General features: G+C 32.0%; 1 protein-coding gene and 1 long non-coding RNA gene across 2 annotated transcripts in view; one reads left to right on the top strand and one right to left on the bottom strand.

The window, feature by feature from the left end:
* The window catches only part of Meltrin (meltrin), an 87,527-nt gene that overhangs the window by 49,108 nt on the left and 20,193 nt on the right, over positions 1-18,226 (top strand). Inside the window, exons 4-8 of the mRNA XM_065369135.1 lie at positions 3,874-3,952; positions 4,305-4,387; positions 6,938-7,065; positions 12,141-12,202; positions 17,525-17,695. Of these exons, the coding sequence (XP_065225207.1) occupies positions 3,874-3,952; positions 4,305-4,387; positions 6,938-7,065; positions 12,141-12,202; positions 17,525-17,695 (523 nt within the window). The remainder of the gene's footprint in view (positions 1-3,873; positions 3,953-4,304; positions 4,388-6,937; positions 7,066-12,140; positions 12,203-17,524; positions 17,696-18,226) is intronic.
* Positions 9,136-10,342, bottom strand: LOC135849019 (uncharacterized). Its single transcript, XR_010559478.1, has 2 exons — positions 10,034-10,342; positions 9,136-9,524 (listed from the first exon to the last, which is right to left on the bottom strand). It is a non-coding gene; the product is annotated as an uncharacterized LOC135849019 (long non-coding RNA).

Below are 18,226 nucleotides of genomic sequence, written 5' to 3' on the forward strand. Positions count from 1 at the left end.
TTTTTTTTTTTTTTGACATTTTTTTTTATACTGGGCGTGTATAATTGCCAGGATTTTTACGCCCAGTTTCGAGGGGTTAGTCTAGATTTGGTTTGAAAGATTGATTTCTTTGATGTATTTAAGAATGTTTTCCATCTGTTTGATGTTGTCAGGAATTGTAGGGTTGAGGTCTGAAATGTTTAAGGATTGGCGTTTTGTTTTAAGGGAGGGACAGTAGAATAGAAGGTGTTGAGTGGAGATTATTTCAGAGTTACAGAATTGACAGGTGGGTTTAGGAGCTTTGGTGTACAGATGGCTGTGGGTTAATTTGGTATGACCAATTCGGAGGCGGGTGATTATAATTTCTTCTGATCTGTTTAGGTGGCTAAGGTGCTTCCAAGGGAGGATTGATTTTTTGTGGGTAAATAGTTTGTGATTTGTTTTTGAGTTCCATAGATTTTGCCAATTGGAGTTTTGGATGATTTTTAGAATGTTAATAACATCATCATGGGTCACAGAGAAAATTTTAGAGGGGGTAACAGCTGATTTAGCTGATTCATCTACTGCCTGATTTCCTTCAATGCCTACATGACTTGGGACAAACATAAATTTAATAATTTTGTCAGTAGTCTGAAGTTTATAGATGATTTGATGGATCTTATGAACAAGTTGATGTTCAGAAAATTTGTTTTGAATTGATAAAAGAGCAGAGAGTGAGTCTGACTGAATCAGGAATTTTTTGTTCGGGCTTTTTGAAGTAGAGATCTTTTGTAGGCAATGGAGTATAGCAGAAACTTCTAAATTGAAAATTGAAGAATATTTATGAGCTGTGAAGTTGGTAATTTTACCATCAATAGAAAAAGCATAGCCTGCATATTCAAACTCATTTTTAGAACCATCTGTGAAGCATAAAATAAATTCATGATATTCTGCTATGATCTCAGTATATTTTTCTTTGATGAAACTAGATGGGTACTCATTTTTTTTGTATTGGGATAAGGATAGATTGACTTCTGGTAAAATTAATTCCCAGGGAGGAAATTCATTGTACTCGGAAGTGAGGTCTAATAGGTTTACATGGTAATTTCCTAAAGAATTTTGGAGAATACAGGAGTGATTTTCAGAATGGTTTGAAATATTTTGAATTTGTTTTTTGATTAAAGTTCTGACTGGGTTTGTTGGATTTGTTGTTGCTGATACAATGAATTTATTAGTAATATAGAAATTCCTGAAGTTTGGAGGGGGTTCACTAGCCTCACAGTAGATGCTGTCTATAGGAGAGGATGGTAATGCTCCAATACATAGGCGTAAGGCAGCATTTTGTATTACTTTAAGGATTGATAGGTTTTTATCTGATGCACTGATATAGGCTGGACAGCCATATTCTATTTTGCTTCTAATTAGAGATCTATATAACTGAAGTAAAAGGGATCTTGAAGGGTTGTATTTTGGATTTTTAATCACTTTCAATAGATTTAGGGTTTTCATTAAGTTCTGTTTAATGGATAAAAAGTGAGGTGTCCATTTGAGCTTGCAATCGAAAATCAATCCAAGGAATTTTGTATTTGATTTGAATTCTAGTTTTTTACCTTTGAGGGTTAGGGAAGGAAGTTCAATTTTGTTTTTTCTAGAAAAAAGAATGCAATGGGTTTTAGACTGTGAGAATGAGAGACCATTTGAATCTGCCCATTCTTGAATTTTATCAAGGGTTTCTTGGATAAAGAGCTGTGCTATTTGTAAGTCTTTGAAACATAGGGAGATGTTCATATCATCTGCAAATAATCTTAGTGACATTGGAGGAGGGATAATGCTATGAATACTATCAATAAGGAGAATAAAAAGAGTTGTACTCAATACAGAGCCTTGTGGAACACCATTTTGAATTTCATATACTTGTGATAAGGTATTATTTATTCTAACTTGAAATTTACGATCAGAAAGAAAATTTGCAATGAAGAGAGCAAGATGTCCTCGAATTCCAATTGAGTGGATTTTTTCAAGAATTTTGTACCTCCATGCTCTATCATAAGCCTTCTCTAAGTCAAAGAAAATTGAAATAACACTTTCCTTATTTTCAAAGGCAGTGGAAACCTCTTGTTGAAGAGAAAAAAGATGATCAGTGGTGGATCTTTTCTTACGAAAACCACTCTGGCTATTATTGAGAGAGTTTGTAGATTCAATGAACCATACAAGTCGTTTACTCACCATTTTTTCTAAAATTTTGCAAGGTACAGAAGTAAGAGAAATTGGTCTATAACTAGAAGGGGACGAATTTTCTTTATTTGGTTTTAGGATTGGAATTATTACAGCATTTTTCCATGAGTTAGGGAAAGAGTCTGAAAGCCAGATTCTATTAAAGAGATTTAAAAGCTGTAACTTTGCCTGCTCTGGAAGGTATTTTAGCATAAAAGGATGAATATTGTCAGGACCAGGGGAGGAATTTTTAATGTTGTGATTCAGAACATAATCAAGTTCATCCATATTAAAAGGTAGGTTGTAGGTTTCAAAGTTATCTGAGTTGAAATTTAAAGTTGATTTTTCAGTTTCTACTTTAAAGTTTTGGAAATTAAGGTCATATGATTCATCTGCTGAAACATTGGCAAAGCATGTAGCAAAAATATTAGCAATATCTTCATCTGAGGTGATCACTGTGTCATTGTGTAGAAGGAATGGGATATGAGAAGGAGTATAAGAACCTTTCAAAATTTTAATACTCTGCCACATTTTTTGAATGGATGTATTTTGGGTAATAGATAGCATAAATTTATTCCAGCTTTCTCTCTGTTTTGACAGATTGATCTGGCGTTCAATAGCTCTGAAAATGCTTGAATCACGTTGAAGTTTTGCAGAAACAGGATAGTAAAAAAAAAATTCTGAAATTAATTAGGACTCCCCTCGAAATTCATTGAAACTCAAGTACCTCAGCATCGTAAACATTTTTCATTCATTTTTCCAGTTTTTTTTTAAATGAGAAAATGTTTTTTGATTTTTTCATGATTTCAACTGAATTTATTTTTTGTAATGTTTTCACAGTCTTCATTTTTTTTATTTTTCTCACGTTCAATTTTGTTTTATTTGTAATCATCAGGAAAATGTTGCATATTTGATTTGAAACATTTTTATTTGTCTTTTGATTTTTTTTTACATCGAGTATTTAGAATTTTTTTCAAATTTCTCCCCCTACTTTAAGATTGAAATGTTTTTTGTTTCAAATTTTCATATTATTTTTGATTGAAGACAAGTTGCTTTAATTTTTCAGTTATTGGAGAAAAAGTTGTTCCAATTTTCCGGTAATTTTTTATTTTTTTTTTCATTTTATGTGATTTAAAAACGCTTTATTTTTTTGAAATTCTGACAAAATATCACTTTATCAAATTATTAATTTTTTTGGAAATACCTAAAGATTTGTTTTTTTTTTCGAATTATTTTTTTAGTTCTTTCTACCTATTGTTTTGCGTTTTCTTTTCCACAAAAAATTTGCTTTCCTCTCTCCCTCAAAGAAATATCTGTACATATTGAAAAGTTGAAAGTATCCATCTGGTGACTCTGATGACACCTTGAGTTCTTCGATTTGCCGAACCTTGAACTTTTTTTTTGCAATTTCACGTCATCTCATGACATTTTGAACGAATTTTCGTGTATTCCCTGCAGATTGTGTTAAGATGTTCTCTCAAGTCTCAGTTGTTTCGTATTTTCAACGATGTTTGTAATTTTGACAATCTCCTAGTAAATATTGTATTTTAGAAGCTACTCATGTCAAGGTGAAAGTCACACTTTTGAAAAAATTGTCGAGCTATTTCATATACCTAACTTTACATTTGTAACATAACTTGAAATACCTCGTGCTCCAATTTCTGCAGCATTTCATTAATAAATTTCTTTGTTTTTGCGCAGAGATCTCATTTCAAAAAACTATTTCGAAAAGCACCAAAGCCACGACACGGGATACATCACGAAATACCCAAAAGCTCACGTAAGTATACGCACAATTCCCTCTCTATTATTACGACATTCTACTATATAGACTATACCTATAAAGTCATAATATTTGTACGGTACATTAAATAAACGTCGACCGAGATTGCGTTAAGGTGAAGAGAGAGTTGGGGCGAAAAGCACGTCCCATTTTGAGTACGCGAGCTGCACGGTAATACCTACGACTTCGACGATGAACCAGAAAAAAAGCTCATCTACGAGTGGTTAGCTTATTCCTTACGGTGTGGTAGTAATAGTACATATTATTTAGGCGTAAAAAAATGATAAAAAAAAAGACTTTAATAGTTCAACTAAAGTACTAAAAAGTTTTTGTGTGTACGTTTGCGCAGGAAATTGAATTATGTCATTACAACGGAAATATCAGAGGAGTACAGAATTCATGGGTAGCCATATCCACGTGTAATGGCATCAGGTACGTTGAATTAATATTCAAAACGGAATAACCGACACGAATTTACATTTAAGCTCACCGTGTTAATGACAGACGGCTATGTTAATTGTTCAACCCTTTATTTTTATTTTCATTTTTTTTTTTTTAATTTATGTACCAACGCTTTCGAGCGTTTGTGTGTGACAAGATTTTGACGCTTTGATTGGCGTGGATTTTTTCCTCTTTTTTTGGAATTGAAATTTGTGACGTTGATGCTTCACCACCGGAGATGTTTTATTTGATGATTCAATTTTTACAAAATGACATGAATGAGAATGAGATGAATTTTTCGCGGAATTTTTTCTCTGCGATTTGTAACTTGATTTTTTATTATTACATAATTGTATGTATGTATTAATGATTCGTTTGACAATGATTCACATTGATGTCAATGGTTTTCAATCAATCTTTGTAATTGATAGGAATCGATACCTAGTTTTTGATCTATCAAATCAATTTATTCGTTCGCAAATGATTTGTTTGAACCACGGACTTGCTATAATTTTGGAACGATTTGATTTCTCAAATGTGAGTTGATCCTAGATTCGTTAAAGAACGATGCGTTCAAATTGTTGGTTCAGAATTCAAGATCAAGTTGATCAAATTTTGATCCATTCGTTTATTTATGAACGATCTGCTCGAGTTGGAGAGTTGATCGTTCATTTTTTTTCAAATCATTCAAACAAGTGAATTATTCGCCCTCGAAGATTTTTGCATCTCAAACTAATAATAATTGGGTTCCTGGTGCTGGTGAACGATATGTTCAATTTAGTAGTTCGTTGATTTGTGGACGTTTCGTTCGAACTGATGATTCAGTCGTTCATGAATCGTTTACTCAAGTTTACCTATGAATCGAGCATTTTAAAACGATTTTTAAAATCGATCTCTCTGAATTCTGATTGGTTAAATTATTCATGAAACTTAAGTTTTATTGGAATTTTTGATTTAGTCGTTTATGATCGTTTTTTTTCGAGAAAGATCTTACCTTATCGGCGAATCAATCATTAAAAAATAGTTTGATCAAATTTCTGATATATTCCTTCCCTCTCAAATGATCCAATCGAAATGGTTATTCGTTCGTGTATGGAACGATTTGCTCAAGTTGACGATTAATTTGTTCATTTTGTTTTCGAACGATTTCTTCCAATGATTTAATCATTCTTGAACGATTTGTTCAAATAATTAATGATTCGTTGACTCGGAAATAATGTGTTAAAATTAAGGAATTGGTCGTTGTTGAAAAATTCATATGCGTTTTCAATTCAATCGTTCGCGAATGATTCGTTCGAAGTGGTGATTCGATGATTCGAGAACGATTTGATCAAGTTGGTGATCTATTCATCTGTTTTCAAAAATGTTCAAATTGATGATTTGCTAGTTCATGAACGATTTGCTCAAATTGATGATTCAATCGTTGATTTCGTTCTCGAACGATTTATTCCAACCAGTGATTTAATCATTCTAGTGAACGATTTGTTCAAGTTGATGATTCATTGACTCGAAAGTCGAAAATGATGTGTTAATGTTGAATAAAATTAAGGATTTGGTCATTGTTGAAAAATTCATGAGCGTTTTCAATTCAATCGTTCGCGAATGATTCGTTCGAAACGGTGATTCGATGATTCGTGAACGATTTGATCAAGCTGATGACTTATTTGTCTATTTTCATAAATGTCGTTCAAATTGACGATTTGTTAGTTCATGAACGATTTGCTCAAACTGATGATTCAATCGTTGATTTCGTTCTCGAACGATTCATTCCAACCAATGATCTAATCATTCTTGTGAACGATTTGTTCATGTTGATGATTCATTGACTCGAAAATGATGTGTTAATGTTGAATAAAATTAAGGATTTAGTCATTGCTGAAAAATTCATGGGCGTTTTCAATTCAATCGTTCGCGAATGATTCGTTCGAAGTGGTGATTCGATGATTCAAGAACGATTTGATCAAGTTGATGACTTATTCGTCTGTTTTCATAAATGTCGTTCAAATTGGTGATTTGTTAGTTCATGAACGATTTGCTCAAACTGATGATTCAATCGTTGATTTCGTTCTCGAACGATTCATTCCAACCTGCGGTGATTTAATCATTCTTGTGAACGATTTGTTCAAGTTGATGATTCGTTGATGCTGAGAATTTACTCGTTTATTAAAAATTGATTGGGTTTCCAATGTGACCGTTCGCGAACGATTCGTTAAAGAACGATTTGTTCGAACTAAACTAATGATTCCGTCTTTCAAAAATGATTTCTTTCATCTAGCTGGTAAAGTGGTCAGTGGTGATGTATTCATTCATTCTCAGAAAATTCTTCCAATTGGTGATTTGTTCGTTCATGAACGATTCGCTCAAACTGACGATTCAATCGCGGATTTCATTCACTAGATTCAGTCGTTCTCGAATGATCCCGAACATCATGATTCATGTTGTCGCAGTATTTAAACTATTATTTCCAATAAACTATACGTATGTTCATTTCGATTCTTTTATGTCTAATTCGATTCTATTTTATTTTCTGCTTGTGAACAGAGGTGCAATTTACGATGGCCAAGAAATGCATTACATAGAAAATATTCCAGTGCTCAACCAAACGAAGCTGACTGATCCTCACGTACTTTATAGTCATTCTGATCTCAAATCATCAAATTTTAGCTGCGGTAAGTTCGTCATTTTTTTACCTTTTTTGTTTATTTTCATAACTATAGAAAGAGGCCTTTATCGTATCGTGCTCGCTACATAGTAAAAAAAAGACCTAATTTTTCAACTTACGTTATTAGTAAATGCCAACGAACTCGTTGGTACCTTCTACGAGTAATTGTATTAACTACGTTTGTATACGAGAGAGGGTGTTTGGAAAGAGTTGTAGGTTTTATCAGCTCAGAGAAAATGGGAATGAATGAGTTTAATAACGTACATTATTATTACTATTGTCGAATACGCACAGAAAGAAAGAGAGAGAGAGAGCTCGTTCGTTGATAATTTATTTTATTTCTTTTTTCTTCGTTCTTCTTTTAACTCGTACCAACGATAAGATACACTTATTAAAATTGAACTCGTTTCATAAAGTTTTCAACTTTCGGTCGTATAATACTGCAAATAAGGAAGGAAGAAGCATCAGCTATACGTATCATGTATGAATAAAATATTCCATATTCTTTCTTCTCAAAAAAAAGGGAAAAAATCGAGATACTTACTCTGCATCCTGCGTTTGTGTATAATTTTTCATCGAAGCTTTTACTTCTACTTACTCTATGTGCAGTAGCGCAGAAGAAATTGTTCACCTTTGGTTTCATAAAAGTTTTCATTCAGGTGTATAGGTAGTTAGGTACTGTGTGCTATTTACGATTTGTAGAAAATTGACGTCGATCTAGGTTAACGATAGGGGGCGATAACGTGCTGAGAAAGTGAATTATTTTCACATCGTCGTCATCGTACTACTAGAAAAAGGTGTTGAACGCTTGGTAATTTGCCACAAGGGTTTATTTAAGAGGGGTTTCGCTTCATTTTTCGGCATCAGTGCCCATTTTCACGCACATTTCAGCGGACTACCTACTCGTATACAACTATAGGTACACTATAGATGACGATTGAAAATTAAGTTATTTGGTGTTGACACGAAATAAAATGGATTTAATAGTGTTTGCTAGATTAGAGGGTTTGTGTTTACGGTTTTTTTTCTGTTTGTTGGTTTTGGTCACCGAACGAGTATTTTTTTTAGTGAATAGCCTACATGGTGTAAATAAGAGATCGTGCGGCAGCGATACGAATTCAAGCCCATTATAATCGTATAGTGTGTAGAGTGGATTGTGGAGGTGTATTCTTTATTTATATAGGCTGAAGCTGAATACGATGTGATTGCGCGAATGGCGATGATCTCATTAACCTTATGTACGACGAGTTTAATTAGTGGACTAGTTTTTTATGTGGATTTTTTTTGTCGAGAAGTCGTTTTGGTGTCGAGATGATGTACGGTTATTCGAACGAGAGAAGTTGATTTGTCAACGGTTCGATTTTTTACGGTTTAATAATGAAATTGTTTTTTATTACTTATTAGAGTTTTTTTTTATCGAGGAGTATTGAAAAATTAGTACTCGATATTTTTAGAGTTAATCAAAAACAGGGGGTTCAATTATTTTTCTTCCAAGTTTGATGACTTTAGGGAATTTGAATAAATGCTGAGATTTTCAAAATAAAAAAAAATCATAGAGTAATGAAACAAAATTAAGAATTTTTCAAGATATCGTGTAACCTCAAAGATGGATCATTTTACGAAATGTTGTAAAATTTCGAGATTGTGGAAAAAATACCAGCCTGGAATTTCAAACAGATACCAAGAATAATAATGAAAAAAATAAAATGAAAAATTTCAAAACTGTTTTATTCTATAAACTGCCATAAAATTTCATTTTCAATTTTTTTCACAATTTTGGATTTTTGGTTGCAAATTTTTAGTTTTTTAGTTTAAAATAGATACTTTTGTCACTGAATTTTGACAAAAAGGAAGGAGGCACCGTTTCTAAAAAAAAAACTTCTAGATTTTCAAGAAACAATTTCAAAGAAAAAATGTCTTTGAGATTTGATTAATATGTACTTTGAAAAAATTTAGAGAATTCGTAGATTCGTTCTCATCTCGTCCAACGACATTTTCGAATATCACAGTCGAGTACCTTTTTGTTACAACATACCCATAAATTATCATAAAATCTAAGAAGAATCGAAAAATCAAGTTAGCTATTTGATTATCAATTTATTTAACGTGTAGAATGTAAAAAAAAATCTCAATAAGTACCTACATGTATTTCACATCCAAAATTGACATAATGTGCTATAAACTCAATTCATTTCACGCTTCTTGTAGCAAACACATTTAAAATAACCATCTGCGGTGAACTCGCAGTTATATGTACCCTTTCCATTGTTATCGCATTTAACGGAGCACTGCTTTTTACATTGACTTACGTCTTTCCGTAAAGTTCCTCCTTCAGCTGCCGGAGTAAACGCCAAAAATAACAAGGATCCGATTACAAATAACAACAGTTTGAAGTTCATCTTTGAGCTTCGAGTGGAAATGAAATTGAACGTTCGAGTAGTTTCTTAGGCTCTGCTCAGCTGAGATCTGCAACAAATTGAATAAATTTTCAAAAATTAGATTGGGTGAACTGATTGATTGATTGATCGATCAAGTCGTTCAGAAATTCCAGCATTTTTTCCTTAGCTTCATTTCGTCAAGTTGGAAAAAATATTATTTCAGACGAAACATTTTTCGGAAATTGACGAATTTTTTTGTTGAAAATTATGGCTTTTGAATGGAAAAAAATTAAAACAGGTGAACCTTTTTTAATTGAAAAAATTCATTCAGTATGTTTCAAGTTTTTTAAATATTTTTATAAGTAGGTTAAAAAAATTGAAAAAAAAAAATTTTTAGCTTGGAAAACTTGAAAAAAAATCATTCAAGTATAGTCTAAAAACGTCAGGTTTTCGGTTGATTAATATTCACTATTCAGACCTCCCACTTCTCGAAAATATTCCCAAGGTTTAATCTTACAAAATATAAACTTCCCTTGCCGAATTAAAAAAACGTCCTAAAACAGTCTAATAATAATTGATAATCATTTTGGTACTCACCGAAATATTCGTCCACCAAGATTGGGTATCCAATTTTACGATGAAAACTTCTTCGATCAATCACAATACTCGAAAAGTGTAGAACTACATTAAACTATTCGGACACTGGTACGACTTCGATAGTGAAAAATAATCTCACATATTCCATTTTTTTCATCTTATTTATAGGTGATTTTGATAATCGGAACAACTCAGGTGCTAATTATGCTAGAAGTAAGTGACCTTATCACTTAATGGGACGTTCAAATACAAGCCTAAATGTGGGTTTGTTGTTTTCAACTTGAACCTTTTCACGTTTTTAATAGATGAGTTTCCTAATATCAGTTGGAAAGGTTATACAGTATAGAATTCTTCTTGCTATCGAATTTATTAGTGTGAGCAAAGCTTAAGTATTATTTGATCATTTGGCTGGATCATAGTTCTCTTTTCTTAAATTGGAAATTGTGTCATGGTTTAAATTTAGTGTAAGGTCTACTTATCATATTCTATACACGTGTTTGAAGAGTTTTATCTATATTTTGAGCACTTTTTATAAGGTGGGAACGTCGAGTTAATTATTTTTTTACGAGTTTTTATAATTTTAAATGAGAATAAAAATCAAAGATTTTCTATTCGTAGGAAAATTTGAATTTAGCCACCCAAATTAATTTCCAGACTTTCAGGAGAAATTCAAAAATTCCGGAAAATCTAAAATTATGTTACTGGAGACTCCCTAAAATGGCGAAGTTCGGTTTAGTGGAGTTGATATTAGTTTTTCATCATTTTTACTGAATAAAATATGTCGTGTTATTTAATTTTTTTTTTTTCAAAAAAGCATAAATCACCAAAAATGGTTAATGTTGAATTTTCAAAAATTCGCCAAAAATCCAAAAATTAATCATGGCAGCTGAAAATTTGGTTACAGAAGTTACAGACTATGCTCTTTCCAAAAATCATGATCTCATTCAAATCAATATGAAAATAAGAAAGTTGAAAGTAGAAGCAAAAAAAAAAAGGCACGATACATTGTATAATTATTGTTTTTTCTCAAAACTGATCCGAGAACAAGGCGTCAAGTACCCGAAAATATGCAAGATGAAGAAAAAAACACCTAAATTATTTCAGAATTGTTGAACCTAGAGATAATTTTTCTCTTGGGCGTATAATTTGCATATTTAATTCCTTTTCATTTATGGTCATTGGATGAAAAAAAAGAACTAATGCTCGAAAAGTTCGTGGGTACATTTGTTCCAGATATTTATACTCACGTGCGAAGGTTTATTTCGTAATTTAAATGAAGTATCTTCGAAGAGGAAAAAAATAGGAGTGAGAAAGAGCGAAGAGAAAGAAGTGAGATGAACGATTGAGAAATTAATAAATCAAGTATCCAGCACGTGGTTATATAATGATGGACGCTGTATACAGTGTACCTGCCTACTCCTTCTTATGGTAGCAGTACTTGGAAAACTATTAAGCCTGTTGGAGTATATACAAATCGTGCCTACATATGTTGTATTAAAAATAGACAAAATACAAGCTAAAGTGAATCTCTTGGGTTCGGTGAAAAGTCAGCTATCATTTGATATGTTCTGACTTATTTGAATGAATTTACCAAAAGTGCTTGACACTTTGCAGGTGACATCGAAGGGCAAAATGCACGCGAATATTTTCAAACGAACTGGCAGTAAGACTGAAATGCAAATTAAATCCCATTTTAATTGATTAGATTGAATTTCAAGTTCGAATTAATTTATTAGCTGGGTATTTTGATGGGCAGAAATACACAAAGAGCAAGGAGCGTAAACAGAGCGAAAGAGAGCAGCAGAAAAAGGTTATTTATACGACGAATTGGATCGAGTGTTTAATGTTTATATTCTCTAGTACGTCAATCCATGAGAAACAATTATCGAAAATGGCTAATTAATTTAGAACACGTTCGCGATTCAAATTTATAACTTGATCGCTCCGTTTGACCACTCATCGTAGGTACATAGTAATATTATATAGGATATCGTTAATTCATTAGTCTAATTACGATTGGTAATTATCGATAAAATAGGCATATACGAGTTCGAGTGTGTTAAAGATAGAATTTAATTGATTTTGTTTTTTTTAATTCTATTCGCAGGTTCTTCGAATACACCTCGCTTTGTACCTAAGGACAATGTAGCCAATGTGAAAAATCACAGGGTAAGTACCTATAGACCTACACAAAATTGATTTAATTTACGTGTACCTCCAGGCTACGGTTTGATATAATGAAAAAATAACACAAACTGAAAAAGTACTCCTAGACCTACCTGGACGTTGGCGGATTAATTTCATTGTACAAACGTCCAATACGAATCGAGTAATTTTTTTCCTCGCATTTGTATTTACTCGTTCATCGTTGTCGTACCTACCTATGCCTTGTGTTTGTATTTTTTGACCTAAAAATGTCATTCGCGATTTGGGCGAGAGTATTCGTACGTAGAAAATACTCCACATCGCGTTAATACGATATTTCCTTATTAACTCAGAATTAAGTAGGTTCAACTATGGTACGGAGGAAAATCCTAGCGAATAATTATTTCAAACGAATTGATTCGGCGTCAGGCTAGAAACGGAATTGAAATTGCGATGTAATGTAGGTACTTTAGAGACAAGTTGAAGTGCTCAACTTACTCGTATATGACTTTGGTAGGCCGCATGAGACCAGGCATGAGGGATTCTATTGTACGAGTACGAATACTTCAGTACTCGAAATTGTTGACTGAATCGATGTCCTGTACGAGGATTTCAATTTCGTGCTGTGATTCGTTTATATGTATAGGTATTCGAGTTCGAGTGTATATTTATGTAGGTTTGTGTATAACTCAGAATGAATGTGAATTGTGTAACGTCATTCTCGAGTATGATGTAGGGTGATGCGACAAGTACGAGTACTTGAAATGTGTGTAAGCAGAACGTGCTACGGATGCTGTATCCTGGTATTACTGGTACATTCATATGTGTATTTGTATTTACCCATTCTAAAGAAAAGGTGCGATACTGTGGTATGATATGTGGTGAAATGGTGATATACCTTTGCGTTTGGGGAATGACAGAATCAGAGAGTTGCTGATGGAGTTGAAATTGATGGAGGATTTGGGTTGAAATACAAGTATTGTGTTTGTATGTACTCGTAGTGTGTACTTTTATATGAAAAGGTATTAAACAGAGTAATTGCGTGTTTATGATTGTGTTGTGAAACGATTTAATATTGGATTTTGCCAAGGGTAGATTTGTTTCACAAGCCACTTAAAAACACATAGTATCTAGGTATTTTTATTGGGCGATTTTATGCACGTTTGACGTTGAATTGTCACAGATCGTTCCTGAAAAAATCCTCCATTTACAAAGGGTCAGATTTTTATTGTGTTTTTTTCTCGTCATTTAAAAAAATAGTGTCAGCAAAACTTCTTCATGCCTTTTTAAAAATAATGAAATTTAAAAAATTTGAAAATACAACCAAGCATTTTCAAATTTTTAAATTTTGACCCAAACTACGTACATTTTGAATGCTTATAATCCTCTGATAGTTTACTTATTCAACTTTTTGGTTACTACATATAATAATGACTTTTTTTTTTGATGTTCGAAAGTTTAATTTTTTTATACATCTTGAAGACAAAAAAAAATAGATGTGTATTAATAAGCAGGGTGTCGTCGGCTAAAAAAACTATGAATTTACGAATAAAGTACAAAAACCCGTCAAAAATGCATAAAATTTACGAAATTTGTACGAAATTTTGAAAAATGAAAAAAAAAACATCAAATATAGGAAACTAGTGTTTGAACAATTTTTATACGTCGATTTTTTTCTACCGAAGAAAGGTGAATATTGTCGCGTTTTCATAGTTTATATCGTAACGTGTTGAGGTGTGGCTTTTTTTGTCAGAAATTGCCGAAAAAGTTAGAAAAATACCTGTTTTTCTGACCAAAATTGCAAAAAAGCATCATTTTTGGGCCAATGGGCCAATAATTGCCAAAAAGTCGTGGTTTTTGCTAAAAATGTCAAAGTTTTGCTTTTTGCTTAAAACAGCTGGAAATTCTCTTTTTATTATTATTGTTTAAAAATTGACCCCCCCCCCAAAAAAAAAAAAAATTACTGACTCGAAAGTCTCGGTTTTCTTACCAATACAAAAAGTTGCTGGACATTTTGCTTTTTCGACAAAAATTGTGAAAAACTTATCACTTTTTTGCCCAATTGCAACAAAGTTGTGCTTTTTCATGAAATTGTCAAAGTCTTGCTTTTTGCCAAAAACTTACAAAAATTCTCACTCATAAGTATCATTTTTTTCCCAATACTTACCTATTTGTCCGAAAGTCTCAATTTTTGTAAAAAAAAATGGCCAAAAGACCCATTTTATGCTAAAATTGTAAAAATTTTGCTTTTTGTACAAAAATTCCAAAAAATGAAATATCATTCATAATTTTTTTGATGTAATTTCCGAAAAATCCTGCATTTCGCTAAAATTGTCGGAGTGTAGTATTTTTTTAAACAGATTGCCAAAGACTTACAAAATTTCTCACTTTTTAACAAAATTGCTAAAAATGTTTATTTTTTTCAAATATTCTCGTAGGTCTCAAATGCCATTTTTTCGATCGAATTTTGAAATTTTCTCCTCATTTTGCTTTCATTTTTTCCATCGCCTACTTTTTTCAGAATTTTGATAGGTATTTTTTCTAATTTTTTTAAGGGGGAGGGGGAGGGAGAAGGAGGAGAACCGTAGAAATTTTAATCTAAAGAAATGTTATCTGCCGTTTTTTCGATCCAATTTTGAAATTTTCTCCTCATTTTGCTTTCTATTTTTCCATTGTCTACTTTTTTCAGAATTTTGATAGTTTTCTAAATTTTTGAAGAGGGGAGGGAAAGGGAGGAGAAACGTAGAAATTTTAATCTAAAAAAATGTTATCTGCCATTTTTTCGATCCAATTTTGAAATTTCTTCCTCATTTTGCTTTCATTTTTTCCATTGTCTACTTTTTTCAGAATTTTGATCTTTTTTATAATTTTTTGAAGGGGGAGGGGGAGGGAGAGGAAGGAGAAACGTAGAAATTTTAATCTAAAGAAATGTTATCTGCCATTTTTTCGATCCAATTTTGAATTTTCTCCTCATTTTGCTTTCATTTTTTCCATTAATTGTCTACTCTTTTCAGATTTTTTTTTAGTTTTTAGAAGTGGGAGGGGAGGGAGAGGGAGGAGGAATATAGAAATTTTGATCTAAAAAAATGTTATCTGCCATTTTTTCGATCCAATTTTGAAATTTTTTCCTCATTTTGCTTTCATTTTTTCCGTTGTCTACTTTTTTCAGAATTTTAATCTGTTTTAGAATTTTTTGAAAGGGGTAGGGGGGAGATAGGGAGGAGAAACGTAGAAATTTTAATCTAAAAAATGTCCACTCTTTTCAAATATTGTCCAAAAGTCTCACTTTTCATCAAAAATTATCCAAAAGTCTCGATTTTTGTCAAAAATTGCAATCAATAAAACTTTTATAATTTTTTTGACGTAATTACCGAAAAACCCCTGCATTTTGCTAAAATTTTCAAAGTGTAGTTTTTCTTACAAATATGTATTTTCGGTTTTTTGCCAGTAATTCCGAAAACGTCTGTTTTTTGCTAAAATTGCCCAAAAGTCTTGCTTTTTTTCAAAATCTGTCAAAAATTTTCCTTTTTCAAAAATGATCAAAATTTTCGAGTTTTAGCAAAATGCTAAAGATTGTCGTTTGTTTGCGAAAAATTCCAAAAAGTTTCACTTTTTTCTGAAAATTGTCTAAGAGTCTCGCTCTTTGCCAGAAATGTACAAAAAGAACCATTCCTTTTGCTGAAATTATCTGAGACTTGCTTTTTTCCAAAAATAAAAAGTTTAAAAAAAAACAAAATTATTTCAAATCTAAAATGTTTTGGTTTTTTGGTCATTTCTTTTTGTATCAAAATGTTTTGTTCACTTTTGACTTTTTGTCACTTTTTTTTTGATTACTTCAGTTTTTTTGTTTTTTTTTTTGTTTTTTTAAAAACTGAGCAAGGGCATTTTTATTAAGTTATTCTTGATTGAAAAAGCAGTTCGTATTGAAATTTTCAATGGTTTAGATTTTCTATCCAAATAGTCGTTTTGAGAAAATTTTTGGTCTGCACAAAAATATGCAAAAAGCCTAAAATCATTATTTTTACAAGAAACTGATGAAATTTAACAAAAAAAATTTTTTAATAAATGCTGAAAACTGCACAAAACATCGTTAAAATGTTTAAAAGTGCATATATTAGTAAAGCTTTAAAATCATTAAAAATTACAAAAAAAAACTAATGAAATTTAGCTAGATTTTTAGCTCGAGGCAATGTTAGAGCATTTTAAAAATATGTAATATTATAAAAACGCTGAAAAAAGTTGAAATTCAATTGAGGAAATCATCAAAAACTGATGAAATGGCTCTAGGATTTTCAAAGGTTTTTGAGTGTATTTATGCCCTTTCAACATGTTTTAACGACCCTCTATGCTATTTTTTATGCCATTTCATGAGTTTTTATTTTTTAGTAAAAAATGAAAATAAACTAAATACTTCGAGACTCGTGTCGGAAAAAAATTTCAAACCGTAGTACACGTCGCGTCATTCTTCCCGAAATTTTTCTCATTTTCTCGTCGTTTTTCTAAAGAGTCGAAAAACTCGAATATTCCAACCATTAAGTATATACTCTCATTTCAAGTATCAAATTAAGGAAACAATAACGACATGATCTTATCTCACAGTAGGTACACCATAGACAATACGAAGTATTCAAACCACCAGTACCAGACAGCAGACGACGGTAATAGTGTCAGTCTGAGTACTTCAGGTTCAATGGCCATCTCATTCAAATGACAATTCTCGTACATTACTCTACCTCCATCCAGATTTCCTACCAAGTCACCCTATACTTATAAGTTATAATACCTTACGAGAAGATGGTACATGATGTAGAAACAGAAAGGTATAGTCTGTATGAGTGTATATTGGACCCGTGGGCGAGATGAGTTTATGGCATAAATCTCTGTGTATCGTCTGCTCTGCTCTACTATTCAATTCCAAAATATACAAATACGTGTGGAAATTAAATCTGTCAGCAGCACAGTTTCATTCCCTGTAGCTCTGACATAGTATTTGAATACGAGTACATACTACATACTTTTACTCTGGGGCTTTTTTTTGTACACTCGTCGCAAATGTGAGCGATCTATTGTTACGCTGAAAGGATACACATCACTGTTATACGAATAGCGAATTCGTAATCTTATAACGTAATTTCGCACATCAGACGTGTCATCCGATGAGTTCATTATGGCGAATTAACTGTATAATATTAGCATTAAGTGTTCAACAATGTAAGTAATATACATTGTAAGGTATAAATAACGCATTCGATATAAGTATTAAAGTACTGAGAAGTGAGAATTAAGTCGTAAGTACCTACCCTGCGTAATATTTTATCGTCGTGCTTTTTTTTGTTTTGTTCTTAGGTTCGAAGAGATACCTCCATGTCCAAGGTTCACGGACCCTACAATGCGAATAAACAGTCGCGTTATATCGAATTGGTAATGGTGATTGATAATAAAGAATATAAAGCTTTGAACGAAGACGTAAACAGGGTGTATCAGCATTGCAAGGATATCGCCAATATTGTAAATTCGGTGAGTGCAAGTAATTTTTTGGTATGTAAACTTAAACGATCGTGATTGTCCCATTACAAGGTGGCTGCCAGGTCCTCAACGTTATCGAAAAGTCATTATTTTGGCCAAAAATCAATCAAACATTCTCAAAATTAAAGAACAATTTGTAAAAAAAAAAAAAAGGAATTATTATAAAAATGATTGTTGAAGATAAATTGGTAAAAAAATGAGTTTTTACAGTTGCAATGGCTATAAAAATTATTTAAATTAGCTGAAAATTGATGAAATGCTGTAAAAAATTGAGCAATATTGAGCAAAAATGTTCACTCATGAAGAAATTGTGCAAAATTACAAAAAAATAGATCGAGTATTAAAATGAAACGAAATCGTGAAAGAATCACATTTATGTATACACATTACACAATACACATAGAATAGCAAAAACCATGAAATTATCATACAAATTTATCTCGAAAGTTAGGTATCAAAAATTAACAGAATTCAGGTGATAATAGCGTCATCAACTCTGAGATTGTGAAAAATCCTGACGTG

The sequence above is a fragment of the Planococcus citri genome, chromosome 5 (genome assembly GCF_950023065.1).
Source record: "Planococcus citri chromosome 5, ihPlaCitr1.1, whole genome shotgun sequence".
Classification (NCBI taxonomy): Eukaryota; Metazoa; Arthropoda; class Insecta; order Hemiptera; family Pseudococcidae; genus Planococcus; species Planococcus citri.